Source organism: Siphateles boraxobius, unplaced genomic scaffold, assembly GCF_051911475.1.
Source record: "Siphateles boraxobius isolate OS27281-9 unplaced genomic scaffold, OSU_SipBor_1 68, whole genome shotgun sequence".
NCBI lineage: Eukaryota > Metazoa > Chordata > Actinopteri > Cypriniformes > Leuciscidae > Siphateles > Siphateles boraxobius.
Genome location: NW_027509195.1, coordinates 14258283 through 14279741, shown reverse-complemented (window position 1 = coordinate 14279741; position 21459 = coordinate 14258283). Strand labels below are relative to the sequence as shown.

The following is a 21459-nucleotide window of genomic DNA, read 5'->3' as shown; positions in this document are numbered from 1 at the left end:
TTTTAAATCCATAGACATATATAATTTTAAATCCATAGAATGATAAATAGCAATGGACTGACGTTAAATAACCTGTAAAAAAATATTTTTTGTTATTTGATGTTAACATGAAACATGGCGATAATGATAAATAACATAAAAATGATCAGAGCCGGTCCAAGCCTTTTTGGGGCCCTAAGCAGAATTTGATTTGGGGGCCCCCTCCCACTACGCGAAGTCACCTGTGCTTGACGATTATTGACACAAATGTCACAAGATGCCTACTTAAATAAAAAAAGTTTTAACTTTTACTTTACTCTTTTACTAACTCTTTGAAACTTCTTAAAACAAACGGTCTCAAAACATATAAAATAAATTATTTGCTAAAATAATGACAAAACTGAGAAATCAGAAACATAATAAGAGCAAGGGTTCAACGGTGACAATTATTGTTGAAAACTGTAAAAATATTATTATTTCTCAACTGTCTCAATACAGTGTAACTGTCCTCAAAATCTTTTTTATTATTATTATTGTAACAGACTTTGTTGGATTGTACATGACAGAATCCAACAAAGTCTGTTACTATAATACCGGTAATGATGTACTGGCGCTCGTTGTATGTGTGTATGCAATCTGTTTCCCCTAGGGGCTTGCCGTAGATAGGTATGGCTCGTGCGCACTTGGTACTGGAGTGTCGCGGGTTTTTGGAGTTAGTGATTTGGGCCCGTATCCCTAAAGAGTTTTTGTGCAAAAAGTGGCTCCTAGCGGCCAAATTCTAAGAAAATTTCCAGAGTCATGACGTTTTCTTAGAATTTCCCCTAAAAGTGACACGGAAATCCCAGTTAATATAAAAGCTATTCCTCAAGATTCCTAGCGCTTAAAAGGTGAGATCTGCTAAGAGCAGGGAAGAGGACTTTTAGAGGCTTAGGAGTTCCCCTGAGCAGCTGCACAAAATGGCCAACAGAGGAGGCAGGAGAGATGTCCTGCAAACACTGGATGACGGGGAATTATTGAGACGCTACAGACATTGATAAAAGCTGAGCCGTGTCACCTTCGTTAAGACCACACTGAGTTGTAACGTTGCAATTTCTACTTCATTAAGGACAGCCTTGAGATAGGCCATCTTGTTTTCAATGGGGTCCATATGGGAGTGAAAGTACAAAATAGGCCAGCTAGGATATTAATATGAGCAAATAAGACACAAATCATTATTTGAACAGGGTGTAATGAGCTTAAAGGGTTAGTTCACCCAAAAATGAAAATTATGTCATTAATGACTCACCCTCATGTCGTTTCAAGCCCGTAAGACCTCCGTTCATCTTCGGAACACAGTTTAAGATATTTTAGATTCAGTCCGAGAGTTTTCTGTCCCTCCATTGAAAATCTATGTACGGTATACTGTCCTTGTCCAGAAAGGCAATAAAGACATCATCAAAGTAGTCCATGTGACCACAGGGGGTTAGTTAGAATTTTTTGAAGCATCGAAAATACATTTTGTTCAAAAAATAACAAAAACGACGACTTTATTCAGCATTGTATACTCTTCTGATTCTGTTGTCAATCCGCGTTCACGAGGCCAGTGACGCTGCTGACGTAAGACGCTGCTGACGTGTTATCTGGTACATCCGTGTATTCGGGTTCAAATAAATATGTCTGGTTAAAAAAAAATGCAAGTCTTCCCCTGTGTCGAAATCCTTAGACATGTTTGCATGTGCGTCTCCCTCAGACTGTAAACGAAGCTCGGGCGCACCAGATAACACGTCAGCTCGTCTTACGTCAGCGGACTCATGAACGCGGATTGACAACAGAATCGGAAGAGAATACAATGCTGAATAAAGTCGTCGTTTTTGTTATTTTTTGGAACAAAATGTATTTTCGATGCTTCAAAAAATTCTAACTAACCCACTGAGGTCACGTGGACTACTTTGATGATGTCTTTATTGCCTTTCTGGACAAGGACAGTATACCGTACATAGATTTTCAATGGAGGGACAGAAAGCTCTCGGACTGAATCTAAAATATCTTAAACTGTGTTCCGAAGATGAACGGAGGTCTTACGGGCTTGGAACGACATGAAGGGTGAGTCATTAATGACATCATTTTCATTTTTGGGTGAACTAACCCTTTAAGTTTTCACATATTTTAGATTCTAATGTTAGGTTATAACCCCTACAGCTTACTATTCATTTTCCAGATATTTTCTTGAATGTGAAATATTATTTACAATTACAGTCTGCATAAGATTAGAGTGTATAATTATGTTTATTGATTTGAGGGTACATCCTTTGCTCATTATCACCAAAAGTTCATTTTCATCAAACTTGTAGGATCAACCAATCACGTCTTTTGAAATGATGACTCATACCTAGCAACGGGGTCAACCACACCTCCTCACTAAGATAAGATTTTCCATCCATTCCTTGCTCAGAGTTCACTGAAAATGTTCTGGAATCACTTCTAAGCTAAAACTCCTGGCAATGAATTTTTAGGTTAAGTTAGGAGCTATCTGAGAGGATTCTCAGAATCTGTAGGGATACGGGCCCTGATGTGTGGTATAGAGATGGCTAATGTGACGTCATCGTGACGTATTACCGGTGGTGAACGCAAAGCATTTTGGGAATCCGCGGCACAAACAGAAGACGCCAGACTTGATTGCATGGAGGGAAGAACGCAGTGTTCAAGATGCCGTCTACCTGCTGTGTTATAAACTGCAATAGTCCTTCTTGCACAGTTTTGAAAACGAACGTTAAGAGTTGTTTTAAGGACATGTTTGTGTATGCTCGTAGACAGCCACTCTGAAGCGGTCCGAGGCGATTCTAAAAGATTCAAAAAGTCGAGACAGGAACTATCGTCAAAATTCTACCCACCACTCTAACTTAGTTCATCCAAAACAAACTAGAAAATAGACTCAAAGTGCTAAATACCTGAATTATCCTATAAGAACGGATCAATATATTTGTTTTCCTTAATTTTAATTAACCCTAACTTTATTCTTATCTGAATGGTAAATAATTGATTTTCGTATAAAATAATACTACCATTAAAAACACATTTGATTTTCATTTTTTATCAATCTAGAATATGTAACTGCTCTGAAGACAAGAAATGAAAACCAATGCGATATGATTAATGTCCAAAAGATGTAACCCACAGACTGTTTTGAAATGGGGTTGGATAAATATGTTGCTTTTAAAACTGTGTGTTTGGTTGGGTGACAGTTGTAGGTTACAGTTTGACTAGAGTTTAGAGTGTGACAAAAGCACAATGTTGTGTTTTATTGCGAGTGTAAGTTACACAAATATAAGTAAACACTTTGCAGTTTGAATGATAACCTCTATGAACAAAATGACGGAGTATGTTTTTTTGTTTCCAAATTCCACCGTTCGATCGCGCCTGCGCCTCTCTCTCTCTCTCTCTCTCTCTCTCTCTCTCTCTCACACACACACACACACACAGTTCGATCGCGTCTCTCTCTCTCTCTTTCTCTCTCTCTCTCTCTCTCTCTCTCTCTCTCTCTCTCTCTCTCACTCTCTCTCTCTCCCTCTCTCTCCCTCTCTCTCTCTCTCACACACACACACACAGTTCGATCGCGTCTCTCTCTCTCTCTCTCTCTCTCTCTCTCTCTCTCTCTCTCTCTCTCTCTCTCTCTCTCTCTCTCTCACACACACACACACACACACACACAGTTCGATCGCGTCTCTCTTGACATGAATTCTGACTGCATGCAGATAGATGAGAGAGAGCGAGGAGTGTGGTGCCTAAAACATTACTTTTGAACGGACGACAGTTTTCTGGTATTGTCCGACAGTGTTTTCTTTAGCCCGTTGCCGCCCAGTTGGTCGCATGTCTTAGCGATCTCTATAATAAAGTGGAGAAGAGTTCAAACTTCTATGTTTTTATTTATTCAAACTGCTACCCTAGTACCCTTACACCTAAGGTTAAGTTCCCCTGCGGCTATTTTCTCCAACTTAAAGGGACACTGTGTGAGAAATACCCCCATCCAGTGGTGAAATATTATTTTGCATTCAAACGAATTTTGCTCTCCAGCGCCTCGCTTTTTCAAGTGCGTATTGCATCTACGGTTGCCGTTATGTACCAAAAATGCTATGACAGGATGTCTTGTAGTAACACTTCATCGAGTTTTTCAACAGATGAACAGGTTTGTAACTTAAAAAAACAGCAACTTGACACAACGAACAAACGATTGTTACAGTATGAGTTGCTGACACTGAAAAACATGAACTGTTGTAATTAGTAGTAATGCCGCCTTTATTCGTTATATTTTCTAAATTACGTGATTGTTAGATATCATCATCGGATGATTCAGCAGTAGGGAGAGGAAGAGGAAGAGGGAGAGGGAGAGGTAGAGGGAGAGGGAGAGGACAGAGAAGCAGTGGATCAGTGGGATCTAGGCGAGGAGATGGACGACGAGGAGCGCGAGAGTCAACACAACGACGGCAAAGATGCCCGGCCGCTACAAGAGACGATCTAAATAGAATTGAAAGTTTCCAAAGGCAGCGAAGAGAAACGACCGAGGTTTGTACAATTTATGTGTCTAGCAGTAGTATAAATTAATTTTAATTCTCTGTACAATCTTATGCACATAGCAAATTCACAACTTGAGCTAATTAATCATTTATTGGGGAAAAAAAGAAAGCTATAGAAAATCTTACAGAGAGAAATATTTCTTCTGATCACAAATAAAGTTTTTTTTTTTTTTTACATTGATACATGAGATACATGAGTGCAATACAGCCGTTTAAACTTGCCGCCGGGAACGCGCCTCTCACTGCTCTCCTCCTCCGTTTCTGCTGCTTTCAGTCACGTGACGCTTGCTCTGAGTCTGAACGAAAACGCGTTGCGGAAACGCGTTTGGTTGGTACTTTTTGACCCTCTCTGCTATTATAGTTTTTCAAGATGGCGGAACGACATGGAAGCCTCCGTGAACCTACCCGTCCCATGTACATAAAGATAATAAATTCTTCATTTACGAGGATAAGTCAGATAATTTGCAGAGGTATTTGTACACCATTGAGGACATATTTATGAATAAAAATATTGATTTCAGATAATAAAATACGTAAAAACCTACACAGTGTCCCTTTAAACCGAATTGAATTGAAAAGATACTTTCACACAACAGATTCTTGATTTAGGTGTTCTTGTAGTAGAAACCCTGAGGCTTATGTAAGAAACGCAGGTGTCAGTTCTACGAGGCATATTTGATAACTGATTTCCATTAAAGAGGTTCATTTCCCACAACACTGAACTAGTGGGCATGCGTGACAACCGGTTAATGGAATGTTTATTAAGACTAACTGAAAACATTGTTGTAACCAGCGGCGTTATACATGTAATACCTGGCTGTCAATCATCACCCAAATGAAAGGAACCTTCACAAATTTCCCAGGCTGATAGTGGACCTTATAGATCCAACTAATAATTCAAAGAATACTACACAATGAACAGGCTGTATAAAAACAAAATGAAAAAATTTGACCCATTTTAGTGTCAATACTGTACATAAATGTATTTTAATCATCAAAGATTTACAATATATTACATAAAAAGTAGTAAAAGAGAGGCACAATTCAATATCCAGGACATGTGAACATACGAGGCATTTTGTGATTTCAAAATACTGTTTAACTAATTTTTTTGGTATGGGTAGGGCTGGACGACATGTCCAAAAAATCATATCTGTATTTTTTGGCTGAATGACGATATAGTGTATATCTCTGTATTTCCGTCTGTTAGGCGGACGGCAGCGCTCGTTCACTGAAGTCTGTGAAGTTTAGTGGAGACTAGCCTGCATCAGGGTTGTCCACTCCTGACAGCACAATGCATGACCTTCTAATATTTACAGATGGAGAATATACTTGTGAAATGTAAGTTTTGCACTGAGGAAAACAACATATCAAATGCATTAAACAGCATATGTATCAGCAGACTGATCTCATGAAATGGCGTATGTATGACACGCCAATTCGTATTTCCATTTTTGGCGTGCTATCAACACGCATAATCGCTTTTCAGCGTGTTTATCAACGCCTTTGACTTAACGTTATATTACTGTATTATGTATATATAGATATATGACCTACCCCAACCCCGTCCCTAAACCTACCCGTCACTGGGGTTAATACCATTTATGAGTGTTCTCCTACCATCCTAGGAAAAAAAAGATCGCTCCACAGATGTAGATATAGATTTTGCTTCGTTTCGCTCGGACATTTAACGGCGTACACATACACGCGGAATCACTCGGACATTTAATGGCGTAGACATACACGCAAAAGATTTCGGCGTGGACATACACGCGGATAGCTCAAAATGCTTATAGATAACACGCCACTTGACTTGAAAGTGGCGTGTATGTTTACGCAAAGTCATGATGTCATGTTGGTATCAGTATCTGTCAAAGCACCCGACGGGACAAGCCACTTGGGACAACAATACGCGTTACCTATATCTTACGAGTCTCAGGTTTAGGCTAAATTGGGTTGTGTACTTTCCATACTGCAGCTCACTCTGTGTCCATTTTTCAGATGCGCCCATATCATCACAATACTGTACATAGATATAAACAGCATTGCCTCATCCTATATAGTTTATACAAATATATTGATATATCGCACAAACACAATATACTGCCCAGCCCTACGTGCAGCATATTTTCCCCATTTTTTGGCTCTCTCAATTAGTGTAGGTTTTTTATGTTGAAAAGCAGTATTTACAACATACTTTTATCTTTGGCTAATAAGCACAATTCACAATTCGGTAAAAGCATCAAACATACAAACACCCACGCTAGTATTCTAACACACTCATGCACACAAACACAAATCTCTCACCCAACAACACATTCTTCCACAAATCCAGAAAATCCTGAAATGATCTGTAAAAAGTTATACAATCTCCTATGAATCTTTAGTGTCGAGGCAAAACATTTTCCTGATTACATTTGGCTCTTGGTCAGCTGTCAGAGGAGAAAACCAGCGTCTGTCCAGCTCCTCTCGCGCGGTAGCCTGACCTTCCTCAGTGTGAGCTATGCATAATCTGATAAAGTGCATGAAATCTTTGGCTATGAAACAAAGCTTAATGAAAAGGTCTTCCACTCCATCTCATTGGAAGGATCCAAACATTCAGTTTTTGCAGAGAGAGAGAGAGTTTCTCTCATTTGTCGTCGCTCACGCTCACAGAGCAATCTTCAGGAATCTTCTCCTCGGAGCTGCTGCAGGTGGACAACTTGTCTAGGTCATCGTCCATGTCGTTGAATCGCTCGGCCACACACTGTGCCGTGAGTCTGGCCTCTGGATCGTGGTCCCAGCACTCGTTGATGGTGGCGCAGACTGTAGCCACTCCCTGGAGACAAAACACGAGTGTTTGTGAATGTAGTAGCCTAAAAACAGTGTTTTATTTTCGTTTTGTCTTTTGATGAAAATGCCCTTTAAATTCAATCAATATTTTGTCAAGTCATTTACAAAAGGTTTACTCAACTATAACTATTTTACTCATCTAATCAACTATATCTATAGAAGTTGAGCATTGTTTTGGTTCATGTTTTGGTTCAACTTGGGAACTAAACTCTACATCCCTGGGTTAGGGTTAGTTTTTTTAGGGGGTTTTTTCCATTTAAATCCCACTTTTTGTCAGTATACAATACAATTCAAAAGTTAGGGGACAGTTTGACAGTCAAACAAAAGCACAAGCACAAAATTGCCATTCACACAGAACACTTTTTTGCAGTTGAAAATGTGAGACACATGTCAGTGAAGAGGGGAAAAGAAAAACAAATGGTCTAGAGCTAATTTTTTTTATAAGTTGAACTTATTTTAACTTGAGCGCCACGTTTTTAGAATGACACGTCAAGCACAAGACACGAGTGTAGCGGTCAAACGCGTCCATCTAGCAGCGTTTACATTGAAAACCAATGGAAAAATAGCGCAGTGGAATGGAAAGCCACATTCCGTGTGAATTGCCCCTTACTCAGTATTTTGTTTTCAGGTAAAAATATCTAAACAAGACTCATTAAAGTTGGAAGCAAAATGAGATAATATAAGCCTTGTTTTCAGAGAAATCTAACAAAATTTTGTGTAAAAATGTATGTACACTACTACCATTCAAAATTTTGGCGGTCAGTATTTTTTTTTATGTTTCTTATACTCATCAAGGATGCATTTATTTAATCAAAAATGAAGTAAAACAGTAACATTGTGAAATATTATTAGAATTTAAAATAAATATTTTCTACTTAAATACATTTTAAAAAGTGACTTATTCATTCAATGGCAAAGCTGAATTTTCAGCATCATTACTCCAGTCTTCAGCGTCACATGATCCTTTAGAAATCATTCTAATATGCTGATTTGTTGCTCATTTCTTCTTATCAATGTTGAAAACAGTTGTACTGCATAATATTTTCATAGAAACAGTCCCCCCCCCCCCCCCCAGAATTGATTAATAGACAGTTCAAAAGAAATGTTCTGTAACATTATAAATGTCTTTACTGTATCTTTTGATCAATTCAATGCATCCTTGCTGAATAAAAGTACTTACCCCAATGTTTTGAACAGAGTCAAAATTACTAAAACTAAAAGCTATTTTTCACAGGACAATTATACGCCTTCCAAAACCTCTCAAAAAAAGTTCTTGTCACTGGGCTAATATGCTGTCTCTTACCATGTTCTGAGATCAAAATACAACCCTATGCTCTTTTACCTGGTGTTTCATCCAGCTGTTGGGGATCTCTGGCCTGCCCCGGTCTCGTAGCACATTGTCTTTCATGCTCTCCACACAGGGGTGTTCTCGGACTTTAGAGCCAAATGGAGGTTCGTAATCCTTAACCTCTGTGAAGAAACACACAAGACAATCAGATTATCAGACAGATAATACATGCCCTTATGACAGCATGAAGAATTCATTCTTCATTTCAGAAGAAGTTAGGTCGTGAGAAGTACTGAGGTTGGAAGCGAGCCCTGATGGAGGGTGGAAAAGCATATTCCATATGCATCCGGAATATTCAGCTCTATCCAGACCTGAAAAACCTAAACTGTAAATGCGGCAACTAGAGAAAAATGAAACAAAATCAGTTGCTCCATCAGAATGCCAACAATTAACAATGCTGATTTTGTGGGTCATTTGTTTTGTTCATGAAAACAAATTGGTGAAATACGAGGCTAATCACCTGACTGTGCCAGTGAGCTCAAAAAACACATTTTCCAGACATTGTGAAACTTCCAGCTGCAGAGGCCCAATCATATATCTGTCTTCAGCCTCCATAGCCAAGTACTTGACCAGAGCCAGCTATAGATAACACACATAAACATGGTGTGCTAAAAATCTACAAGAAACACCAAAAACCTCCCATAAAACAGCGGTTATTGTCCTCTTCTTGGCCAATATAAAATCCATTACAGCAAATGACGGTTGATGAGTAGGTTTACTTTGGAGCGGCTTGCTCTTGATTGGAGAGTGTGCTCTGTGGTTCTTGCCCAGCACTCTGGGCCCACAGGAAGGGGCTAGGCCAGCATGCAGTCTGGGACAGGAAGTGGAGGACTGCGATTGAGACCCTGTGGAGAAGCTGACTCCACAAGCGAACGCATCCTGTTTTTGACAAGTGGACTTCCCCTGTTTCAGCTCTTAAACAAAATACTCCCACCCCTGCGGTGCTATTTCTGCTGTCCTCTGTGCCCTGCGTGTGGCTCTGACCGGGCGGTGGTAAAACTGACAAAATCGGTATTTAGCATGCATGCAATCTGTAGATGAGGCTTTCTGCAAAATTAAAGGAGAACTCCGGGCAATTTTTAAGTTAATCTTGATCGTTAGACCTTTGTGAGTACGGACTATAGAAAAAAAAATGAACCGGATTGGTGCTTGCTACGCGGAGCTGCGACCGCGAATGCCCAGAGCTCCCACCCAGCTGAAACGGCAGCTATGGGGGCATGGACATAAAGAGCGTTTCTGAGCCTCTTAACAGACACAAAATGCAATTAAAATGTCTGTCCAACATGAACAGGGCCCTTACATGTGAACAAGATGCGTTTAGCAACTTAGCCATTGTTTCAACTCACCTAAATAGTCTTTTAGACGGCAAGCTGTAGTCTCGCGCTGCAGTCCCGTACTGTAGCTGGAAAAGGTAAACATTGTCCAGGTGGGAGGAGCGTTGATCATGTGCGACGAGTTAAGATCAGAGTTGCTTACAAGTGAAGAAGAAATGGTTCGTGTTTGTGCCTTTCCAAATTGTGGCAACAGAATGCGAAAATATAAGACTTTAAATTTTCATCGTCTTCCTTTTCATGACCTCGAGATTCTGCAGTTGTGGCTAGTTGTACTTCAACTTGATGTGCAAACTCCCGTAGTACTACGCTCTAAAGATTACTGCATTCGCAGCGAATACAATTACAATACAATTGTAATTTTGTGTTGAGTGTGTGTAGTCATCCTTGTCCAAGTGTTCGCTGCAAATGCAGTAATCTTTAGAGCGTAGTACTTCTACGGGAGTTTGCACATCAAGTTGAAGTACAACTATAGCCACAACTGCAGAATCTCGAGGTCGTGAAAAGGAAGACGATGAAAATTTAAGCTCTTATATTTTCGCATTCTGTTGCCACAATTCGTAAAGGCACAAACACGAACCATTTCTTCTTCACTTGTAAACAACTCTGATCTTAACTCGTCGCACATGATCAACGCTCCTCCCACCTGGACATTGTTTACCTTTTCCGGCTACAGCACGGGACTGCAGCGCGAGACTACAGCTTGCCGTCTAAAAGGCTATTTAGGTGAGTTGAAACAATGGCTAAGTTGCTAAACGCATCTTGTTCACATGTAGGGTCCCTGTTCATGTTGCACAGACATTTTAATTGCATTTTGTGTCTGTTAAGTGGCTCAAAAACGCTCTTTATGTCCATGCCCCCATAGCTGCCGTTTTAGCTGGGTGGGAGCTCTGGGCATTCGCGGTCGCAGCTCCGCGTAGCAAGCACCAATCCGGTTAGTTTTTTTTTCTATAGTCAGTACTCACAAAGGTCTAACGATCAAGATTAACTAAAAAATTGCCCGGAGTTCTCCTTTAAGGTCACCTAGCGTCTGTCTTTTTTTGGTCTCTGTCTCTTTTTCTATACTTTTTGCTTTGCTGAAGAGGCCAGGCTCCACAAATGCACTCGCTATATGAGGAATGCCGTGGTTTTAGAAACAGATGTCCTGCCGGCTGAGGCCTCCTACCCCGGGCCCAGCTAGTGCTATCCAGGGAAACGCTTTTAGTACTACAGTTTCCCCTTTAGATGAACCGTCTGCTACCTCCACTGCCTATCCGAGTCTGGGAAGGAGTGCAAGAAAAAGAATGAAAAAAAAAACAGTTTAAGGGTGTTTCTTCATTCTTGAGTGCTTTTATGTCCCAGGGGCTGATTTGTATTACAATTAAAAGCTTTTTTCTTTTTCTTATATTATAAGGCCACACAGTAAGACTCTCTTGGATACTTTTAATAATGCCTTTATCATTTACTTTCGCTATTTATCCAAGACATAGAGAGTCATTGATAAATTTGAGATGTGATGTTGAAAAATTATATGGTAAATTACAAATTCCTTAAGGTAAATATAATTTCCAAAAAAAACATTAATTCTGATTATCATTCTGTGAAATTAAAATGCATCAACTGTGAAATTAACACTGTTGTTTTATTCCATGGAATAAATGGAAATTACACTATATATATATATATATATATATGCAAGATTTTATACACTGACAGTTCAGAAAAAATAAAAAGAGGCATTATTTTCATTTAATAAAACATCCATTAATCACTGTGAGTTAGACGGTCGATTGGGGCAGACAGGAGGTAAGATTCCTGCTTAAAGACTTTGACCTATTTAAGAGTTGCTTAGAGAGCAATGTTGCAGGAGGATTCTTTCAGGCTTCAGTCAGGCAGTTTTAGGGTGGATCATGAGCACACAACACCCTTGACTCCTCTGCGTGTCAGTGTAGAAGCTTGAGTCAGTCAGAGGCGTGGAGGCGGTGAATCTGAGACCTATACTGATGGATGGCCACCCTGCATGGGGTTCTGCCACCTGCTAGCCAGCTGCTGTCCTCCATTTACTTGTTGTTTTCCTCTCTTTCTCTTCGGAAGGGAGGGAGTGAGTCCTCCTTGACTGGCAGTGTCTCAAGTTTGCTGTACTACTCTAGACCAGGCCGCACCCCGTGCTAATTCAGGACTTACTAGCATACACACTGAGTCGCAGAAGCAGAACAACGCGGCCACAGCTTTCCATTTCACCATCACCCACACGTTGACTTTCTGCAGTCTTATGTCCCGAAAACGATTCTTTTCCCCCTTTTTGCAGGAGATCCCAGGTTTTTAACATTGCATCCAGCGGAACGTGGTCAGGAACAAAAACAAAAACAGACTTTGAGAGACAGACCCTGGGATGTCTGTCTCTACCCCCCTCAGCACAGGCTGGAATGAGACAGTCTGTCTGGCTGAAAACACCTCCAGCTCTTCAGATAAGCTTCAAGCAGCATGACATGAGGACTCCTGCAACCCCTGTGTCAACCACAGAGAGGGCATGCCGGGGCATGTCGGTAACACAACTCTACATGCACAGGGACAGTGTGAGAAACAATATACACAAAAAATACACTCATACATATCACTCATATTCCCAGAGCTGATTCAAAGGGATAGTTCCCCCAAAAATGAAAATTCTGTCATCATTTACTCACACTTAAGTTGTTATAAACCTGTATGTATTCTTTATTCTGCTTGTCATATCTTTCTTTCTTCAAGAATATGGGTAACCAAACAGTTGATGGGCCCCATTGACTTCCATATATGGGAACAAATACTATAGATGTCAATGGGGTACATCGACTGTTTGGTTACCCATATTCTTGAAGAAAGAAAGATATATTATATTATTTATTCAAAATATCTTCTTTTGTGTTAAGCAGAAGAAAGAAATTAATTCAGGTTTGGAACAACTTGAGGGTGAGTAAATGATGAAATGATGATCCTACCGAACTCGACTGTCAAATTCCACAAAATTACTTTCTCAATATTCTTGTCTTGTTTTCCAGTAAAATATCTAAACATGCTCAAAAACAAGATACATTTACATGAGAAGCAAAATGACATTCAAAGAAGAACAAAATGTATTCATTTATGTTGACTACTGCTAAAAGTTTGTGTTTCTGTAAGATTTTTCAAATGTCAAATGAAAGTCTCTTAAGCTCAGGAATGCTGCATTTATTTGATCTAAAATACAGTAACATTGTAAAATATTATTACGATTTGAAATAACTGTTTTCTATATTTGATAAAAACATTTTATATATTTGTAATTGGAATGTATTCCTTTGATGGCAAAGCTGAATTTTTCGGCATCATTATTACTCCAGTCTTAAGTGTCACATGATCCTTCAGAAATAATTCTAAAATGCTGATTTGGTGAACAAGAAACATTTCTTATTTTCAGTGTTGAAAACAGTTGTGCTGATTAATACTGAAAACTGATAAAAAAAAATTTCTCTTTTTTTGATGAATAGAAAGTTCAAAAGCTCAGCATTTATTACAAATATAAATATTATGTTTACTGTCAATTGTGAATAATTTAATGCTTTCCTGTAGAATAAAACTTAATTTGATTTTAATTTTTTTAATTACTATCCAAAAATGTTGAAAGGCAGTGTATTTAACACAATATAATTTGTGCTTAAAAATTGAGCAAATGATTTTTCTCCGCTATTTTTTTTACACCAAAACACAGAAAATTACTTCTTTTGCAGTGCAACACTAATTTGTTTTAATTTATAAATTAATTAACAAATATACAACTTGTTTCCTATTTCATAAAATATATTTTTCTCTTCAATCAGATTCTCAGACCACCCCACACATTTCAAATGCAAAAGTATTTAGCACTTAGCAAAAAAAAAAAAAAAACGCAAGATAAGTATATTTAAATTTACTTCAGCGGGCCGTAATTTCACAAGGCAGCAATGAAACATTTTCAATGCAGGAAAAACCCTGATCTCAACAAAAAAATCCTCTCTCTTCCTCAAATTCCATTTGCATTCATGTTTATATTTACCTCCATAACTAATTCAAATATCTACTGTTGCATTTCATACATATGAGAGCATAAATTGTCAATGACAGCTATATATTGTTGTTAACGCCTATATCTGGGTGTGCCAAGAACCTTCCCACCTGACCAAAAAAGGGAAAGTTCTTAGGAAGCACTTGACGTTTCAAACATTCCTTACATTCCCTAAACAGAGTGAGTACGCCGAACCACCTCTGCTCTTGTTAAAGAGCGACTCCTCCAATTACAGGAAGCTGCAAATCGCTCAAAACACAGTGTGGGCCGCAGTGGGCTTTCCATGCAGTGCACAGAAACAATAGCCCAATGATGGTAGAAAAAAAAACAACAACTAAATGCCACAGACAGAATCAGATAACAAGGCAAGCCTATTTTCATCCCTGTTCTCCTTGAGGGACAATTACAGGCAGAATAGAAATAGAATAGCATTGTCTCAAGTTCATTAACCATATTGATTTGGGAAATGCATAAATAACAGCTATGTTTCCAAGTGAGATCTTGATGATGGTTGTGTACTCACCTCCGATGGCATTACACCTGGACGTGATCTCCCACAGTACCAGGGCCATGGAGTAGACATCGGTTTGCTTGAATGACTCGATGTTCTCAAGGTTGATCCTTGATTCCAGCACTTCTGGAGCCATGTACCTGGCTGTACCCACCTGGGAATCAGATACATAACATACTTATTTAACTGTAAATAATTTGATATTGTATATTTATCATTGTCATGATAACACAGCACTTTTAATAGCAATAATTATTACAAACAATGAACAGCTGGATTTTATTAACTAACATTAACAAGGTTGAATAAATACTGTAACAAATGTATTGCTCATTGTTAGTTCATGTTAGTTAATGGATTACTGTAACTAATGTTAAGAAATGAGACTTTATTATAAAGTGTTACTTTATTAACATTGATCTAAATGGCAAGTTCACTCACTCCTTCCATATTGTCATTCAGATAAATCATTTATCTAATTGGTCATTGATTTTGTTCGGTTAACTGTTTCGAGGGGATCTTTTTTTATTTCTTTATCTTTAAAACATGCACACCTCACTTTTTTACTCGACTATAATTTAGAGGTACAAAAGGTCACACCGATGAACCAACAAAACTAAAATGTGATCAATTAAACGCAACCTCAGCACTGAAGTCTAAACTACCTTTGAATGCGTTTAGGGTCACTGTCTGGGATTAACAGATTGTTGGCATACATCAAAGCACTCTGGGTATTGAGAGTCAGGCGATTGTTAGCTCGTTCATTACTGATTCACTCAGAGCCTTTTGTTTTTTTCATTTTTAGCCAGTGAATCATAATTTGGAGCAGACAGTTTGAACAAAGGGCACACATATACATACATACACATCTGCACATGGTGAAATGCCTCAGGGGACTTTCCAGGCAAGTTAAGACATGACGTCCCTGCCACTGTAAATCTGCACAATTTTAGGTAGAGAACATGGCAGTTTTACACTTACAAAGCTATAACAGCATGCAAATTTGAGCTGTCGTGTGCTGCATTGGGTTTGATCAAATATAAGTTACACTTCCTCATTTTACCATATTCCATCACCTGAAGCAAATTAGTTTTTTTATGAAGGGATTACAATCCCATAAACAATGCAACGGACGAAAATCAATAAAAACCAATGCTATAATATAAAACCATTGATGTATAGTCATTTGTTGTCAGAATAATAACAATATTTTTTTTCATTTATTGCAAAAATAAATAAGATATTAATGCGACTGGACGAGATTTCTGCTGATCTCTTTCATTGCCGATCTCTCTCTCTCTCTCTCTCTCTCTCTCTCTCTCTCTCTCTCTCTCTCTCTCTCTCTCTCTCTCTCTCTCTCTCTCTCTCTCTCTCTCTCTTTCGTTTGTTCACAAATTGGTGGATATTAAAGAAAGAGTTCACTCAAAAATTTTATTTTCAGAATTTTCTCACCCTCAAGTTGTTCCAAACCTGTATGAATTTCTTTCTTCAGCTGAACACAAAAATATATTTTGAAGAATATGGGTAACCAAACGGTTTATGAGCCCCATTGACTTCCACAGTATGGGAAAAAAACATCAACTTCAAATTAGGGCTGCACATGTTGGAAAAAATTGACATTGCAATATTTAGTTTTTCTGCATATATATTGCTATATGAAAACAATTTCACCAGATGTCTTGAAATGGCTCTATTTGTATATAATTAATCAATCTAGAATGATTGGGGTGATTTTGTAGGTGAGTGAATCGAAAATAAATAAAATACAAGCATATAGTTAAATACTATAGAACAAACAGTGCTTTGCTTTTCAGGTAAGTCTAACAGAAGTGGAATTACGTAAAATATCACTGCAAGGTCTGCTCTGTATAAATTAAATATAATTAATTTTTGTTAAAGCTCCAAAAGCTTTTTTTCTTTTGTTGTTTGATTAACATTAATGGCAAATGGCAGCAGGTTTATAGACTGCTTTCACTTTAAGACCTAATGCACAGATCTATACGCATCCGTTTTCTTTCTCAATTGTTTGCGTTCACTTAAGACATAAGCGACTGTGTTTACAAGGATACTCGGCGAGACTGGCAATGTGACATCATTTTGCATGAATGTGTCCGTTCAAGCACAAAAGATGAGAAAGAGAACAGAATTCGGTGTCCACATGCTGTCTGCAAGACTCTGTGTGCCCGCACAGATAACAGACCGCGAGTTCAGAATTGAGCTCTCTTTCACGTCTTGCGCTTGAATGCTTTAAACACGTTTGAACGTTTGAACTGACAGGACTTAAAACACGTGCAAATAATTAGCGAATCACCTGATACATCATGCAAACGATACATCATGCAGCCCTATTCAAAATATCTTCTTTTGTGTTCAGCAGAAGAAAGAAATTCATACAGGTTTGGAAGAACTTAAGGGCGAGTAAATTATGACAGAATTTTCCTTTTTGGTTAAACTTAGTTGAAATTACGTCGACTGATGGCTTCAACAGAAGCGTATATCATCAATATAGACAGAATGCACCATATGAAATATTGTTGCATATACCTGTCCACTGTTGGCCAAGTCGTCCACTGAGAGCGAGTTGTCCAGACGGAGGCCAAGCCCAAAGTCACAGAGGCAACAAGTGAGGTCATTCTTCACCAGGATGTTAGAGCTCTTCAGATCTCGGTGGACGATGGGCACTTTGGGCCTCCCGCAGGGGGTGTGGTCACTATGCAAATGAGCCACACCCCGGGCCATGGAGGCCCCAAGCAGTCGCAGATCCTCCCAGCTGATGAGGTGGCGCATGAGGTACTCCTGCAGGTTCCCGCGTGGGTGATAGGCGGTGATCAGCCAGTACTGTTTCTCCACCTTCCTCTCCTCGGCAGTCAGGAAGTGTAAAATGTTCTCGTGCTTCAGATCGATGTCCGAGAAGATGTCCTTTTCGTTCTTCCAGGATGCGTACTCTTCGTAGGGGAAGATCTTCACCGCCACCGTCTCAAACTGTTCCGAGGGGCTTTGTCTCAGTTTGGCTTTGTACACCTCAGCAAAGCGGCCCTTGCCTAAATGAAGATCCAGCTCAATGGGCAGAGGATCCGTGTTGTGGTTGAGGTTGTTGGCGTGCGTGGAGCTGCTGTCCGAGCGGTCATCATCCATCATGATGGCACAGGCATCACTACAGTCCAGCGGGCCTTTGGGGCCCTTGCGTTTGGACGGCTTCTTTGTCTCCCACTCATCGAGTTTGCGGCGACGGTACATACGATAACAGTAGAAGGAGGCGATGACCAGCACAGCCAAAACCAGGAGGGGTAGCAAACTGACCAGGATCACCAACAGCACCTGGTTATTTGTGGGGTCTGGACCACTAGCTGGAGAGAAAGCAGATTATGTCACAACGTTTACCTCACAAGGCAAATGTATGCAACAATCAAAACTAGTTATGCACATCTTAGAAATCAATATAATGTAAAAAGTTAACAGTTCAAAAATTATATACAAGAATGTCTGATACCTAGTTTTTTTTTACTACGAATCTACATAAAAACTTATGTTAGACAAACAATATTCCCCATATGTTGTTCCAATTCCTAAAAGAGTTACTTGAACAATGTCATACCTTACCATTGACTATGTTAGAAATAAATAATGACAAATTAATATTTCTTGTGTTGCTAATTGATCATCTGTTGAACAAGAAATCTTTAGTTGCCCTGGCAACAATTTATTAGCTGAAGGCATTTTGCATTTAATGAATGATCCAATAAAAATTGGCTAATCAATATAGTATTACTGGGAACATTTATTCATAAAAAATAAGAAATAACATTAATTTTATAACATTTAATTTACAAATAAAAAAAATAATGTTATGAAATTTATTAACAGTGAATTTAGTAAAATAATAAATATAATATATATATCATTATTTTAAATAAATTTAAAATAATATTTTTCATTTATTATAAACTTAATTATAAAATGAATACTAAATGATTACAAAATATACACCATTACATTATTTAAATTAGGAGTTCAATAAAATCTCAATGCATCATGTTGCATTGATTAAAAAAAAAAATCAAATATAATGTTAGTAAGAGGTAGTGATGCTTTGTAACACCATTGTGTCCTTGAGCAAAGTTAAATGACTCCTTAGCATAAATGTCCAGAATGTAGCGCCATTTCAAGTATCAGCTATAACCATTTCGTTATACCTACAGCAGTTTGACTGAACTCCTAATCATTAACTCAGTTTGTAAGCAGTTTTCCCTGCCACACCAGGAAGTGAGAGTGAAGCTCGCACAGTGGGAGTCTGTTCAGTGACTGCATCCTTCAAGGGAAAGTTTACCCTTCTACGATGTGTGCATGCCAACCTCAGCATTGGCTTAGAAGCCCTAGCGCTGCAGGTTCAATCCAGAGACAAAGTGAGCCCTGCCAACTACGTGGGCAGAGAGTGGAGTCAGTGTTTCGTCTGTCTGCATTCTTCCATCAAACACACAGACACGCCTTATCATTGAGACACGGACATAAAAAGAACAGAAAAGGATACACAAGGAGAGGGAGGGAGAGGGAAAACGTCAATAAATGCCAAAGCGTTTGGCAGACAGAACAGTCTGCAAACACATACATCAAGCATAGACGTGTGGTGCAGAGGGAACACTCAACCCTTCACAAACAGCAGCAGAAACCTCTTATCCAGCCAAACAACCAAAATAAACGTGCATGAAATCACAGCGCTTTTTCCAGCCACATTAAAACAGGATGCCAGCCACATTGCTGCGGTCCATGACATTATCAGCTAATAAGAGGCACTTTTCTGCAGGCTCTACCGTTAAACGCATCACTGTACATCTGTGCCAAGGTCTTAACAAGAATCAAGTGGATTACACTTTCCAAAGCTTCTGACTCACAAGTTAATCTATTAAAATTTAATTGCTTCTCATGGGGGGAGGGGGAACATGTTTCTTATTAGTGCATTAACAAGCACCACTGTTACTATTACCATTGCTCATACTTACTGGAAAAGGATTAATTAAAGGCACAATATGTACGATTTTTGGATTAAAATATCCAAGAACCACTCGAACAGTGTTATATATTTTATTGACTTGTGTACTTGCATTATCCCAAATGTTTCCAACGAATAAATCCAGAGTAATCCGCAATTTTAACCAGTGCAACGGCCCATGTTATTGTGTCGCCTGTCAGTGACCTTCGATTTCCAGTTGTATATCTGTAGAAACCAAGGAAACCACAAAGGCACCGGTGTGTTACGCAGGTCTCTCATTCGCTCCACCGGCCTCGTTCCGCTCCCAATGCTCTCGGCCCTGCCCTGCTTCACACCACAGTAACGTTAAGAAAACTTTAATACATTCGCTCACCATTAACATGAGTCCTGTTGTATTGTTTTCCATCAGCTGTTGAGGTGAAGACGACAACTCCCATGATTGAGTTTTTAATAACGGTATTGGTTGATATTGAATATTTGATTTGGTTATTTCCACCTATGTTTACATTACCTTTGCCTCTATGTTGCGTAGACAGCAGAGCATGGCGCAAGCAGCGGCAAGGTCACGGGTTCGATTTCTAGGCGTGAATTGAAAAAAATGTATAGCTTGAATGCAGTAAGTCACTTTCTGCAAAATCTATTAAATAGATGTACTTTTTTGTTCGCCATCATCTAACACTCACTTAAAAAAACACTAATTTAATAACACAATTATTAGTACATAAACTTTAGCAGATCTCAATATTAATAACCATTTTACATATTGTAATTGCGTTGCCTATATTAACTTGTAACATTTAAAAAATGTCAGTGTTTAGTAATATTTTGACTTTGATTAAATACAATACATTTTTGCAATAAACATTTTACTTTTTTTACATTTATAGGTTAATATCTTAAGATATTTATTTTCTATAAAAATAATCAATTACATTTTTTAATCCTGGCACTCACAAAAAGCAACTTATCACCAAAATACTTTAAAGCTGAGCATGACTTTCCATGACTTAAAGATTTATTAACTTTTCCAGTTAATAAAATCTCTGAACATGAAATTTCACATATCCTAAATGTTAACTGATGTGACAGGCCAATTCTCTCCACCTTCTTGCGAATAACTTCGGTCTGCTTTCATTAGTTGGCTGGGCATCGTTAGCTTGCTTTACTTTTGAAAATGTCAGAACTCAAAGTGAGGATTCCCATATGTACATGTTTTTGCCTTTTGGATCCCTGTCCTTATGTGGAGAACTGAGATTGATAGCATGCTCTACATGTAAAAGACAGACTGTAACTGTTTGTTTGTTATGACTACGGCTTTATTTTATAGCATGGCTCATACCGCAAACAAGTCTGACTTTTCTTTTTTTCTCCCCCCCCCCTCTCTCTCTCTCTCTCTCTCTCTCTCTCAATAACACCATCTTGGTCTCTCGTTGGCTTTCTTGGTGTGACTCAGACCTTTTAACTATCTGCTCTATAACCAGAGGCCAAGATTCCTCAGCATGTGAGCGTGGGTGTGTTTGCGAACCAGCATATATACGTGCAGGTCAGGGTTGGGTTGAAAATAAAGTCTACACAGACAGACTGATCCTCAGTTTGCACTCTTCTTCCTTTCCTTTATGTTCTTCTTTCCATCAAAATAACCTATGATAAAAGATCAACTGAGTAGAAACATATTGTCAGGTTGGAAATATTCCAGTGAGACACAGACACATGCTGCTACTTATTTGTCCTGTCAGGCCAATGGCCTGGATTGTCATCCTGGGAAAGAATAATGCTTTCCACAAGATCTAAGAAAGAATATTTTGCGTAATGAAACCAGCAGAGTTGGGAATAACATATTACAAGTAACACACATTGATCTGTTTCAAGTTAAATTAAT

At 38.8% G+C, this 21459-nt stretch overlaps 1 protein-coding gene across 2 annotated transcripts in view; it reads right to left on the bottom strand.

The window, feature by feature from the left end:
* Positions 1–5485: 5485 nt before the first annotated feature.
* Positions 5486–21459, bottom strand: part of tgfbr2b (transforming growth factor beta receptor 2b) — a 28090-nt gene continuing 12116 nt past the window's right edge. For both annotated transcript variants that reach the window (XM_077215002.1, XM_077215003.1), the window contains exons 4-7: positions 17138–17940; positions 14606–14747; positions 8704–8831; positions 5486–7347 (exon numbers count right to left, since the gene is read on the bottom strand). In XM_077215002.1, coding sequence (XP_077071117.1) covers positions 7159–7347; positions 8704–8831; positions 14606–14747; positions 17138–17940 — 1262 coding nt within the window. In that variant the 3' untranslated portion in view covers positions 5486–7158. The remainder of the gene's footprint in view (positions 7348–8703; positions 8832–14605; positions 14748–17137; positions 17941–21459) is intronic.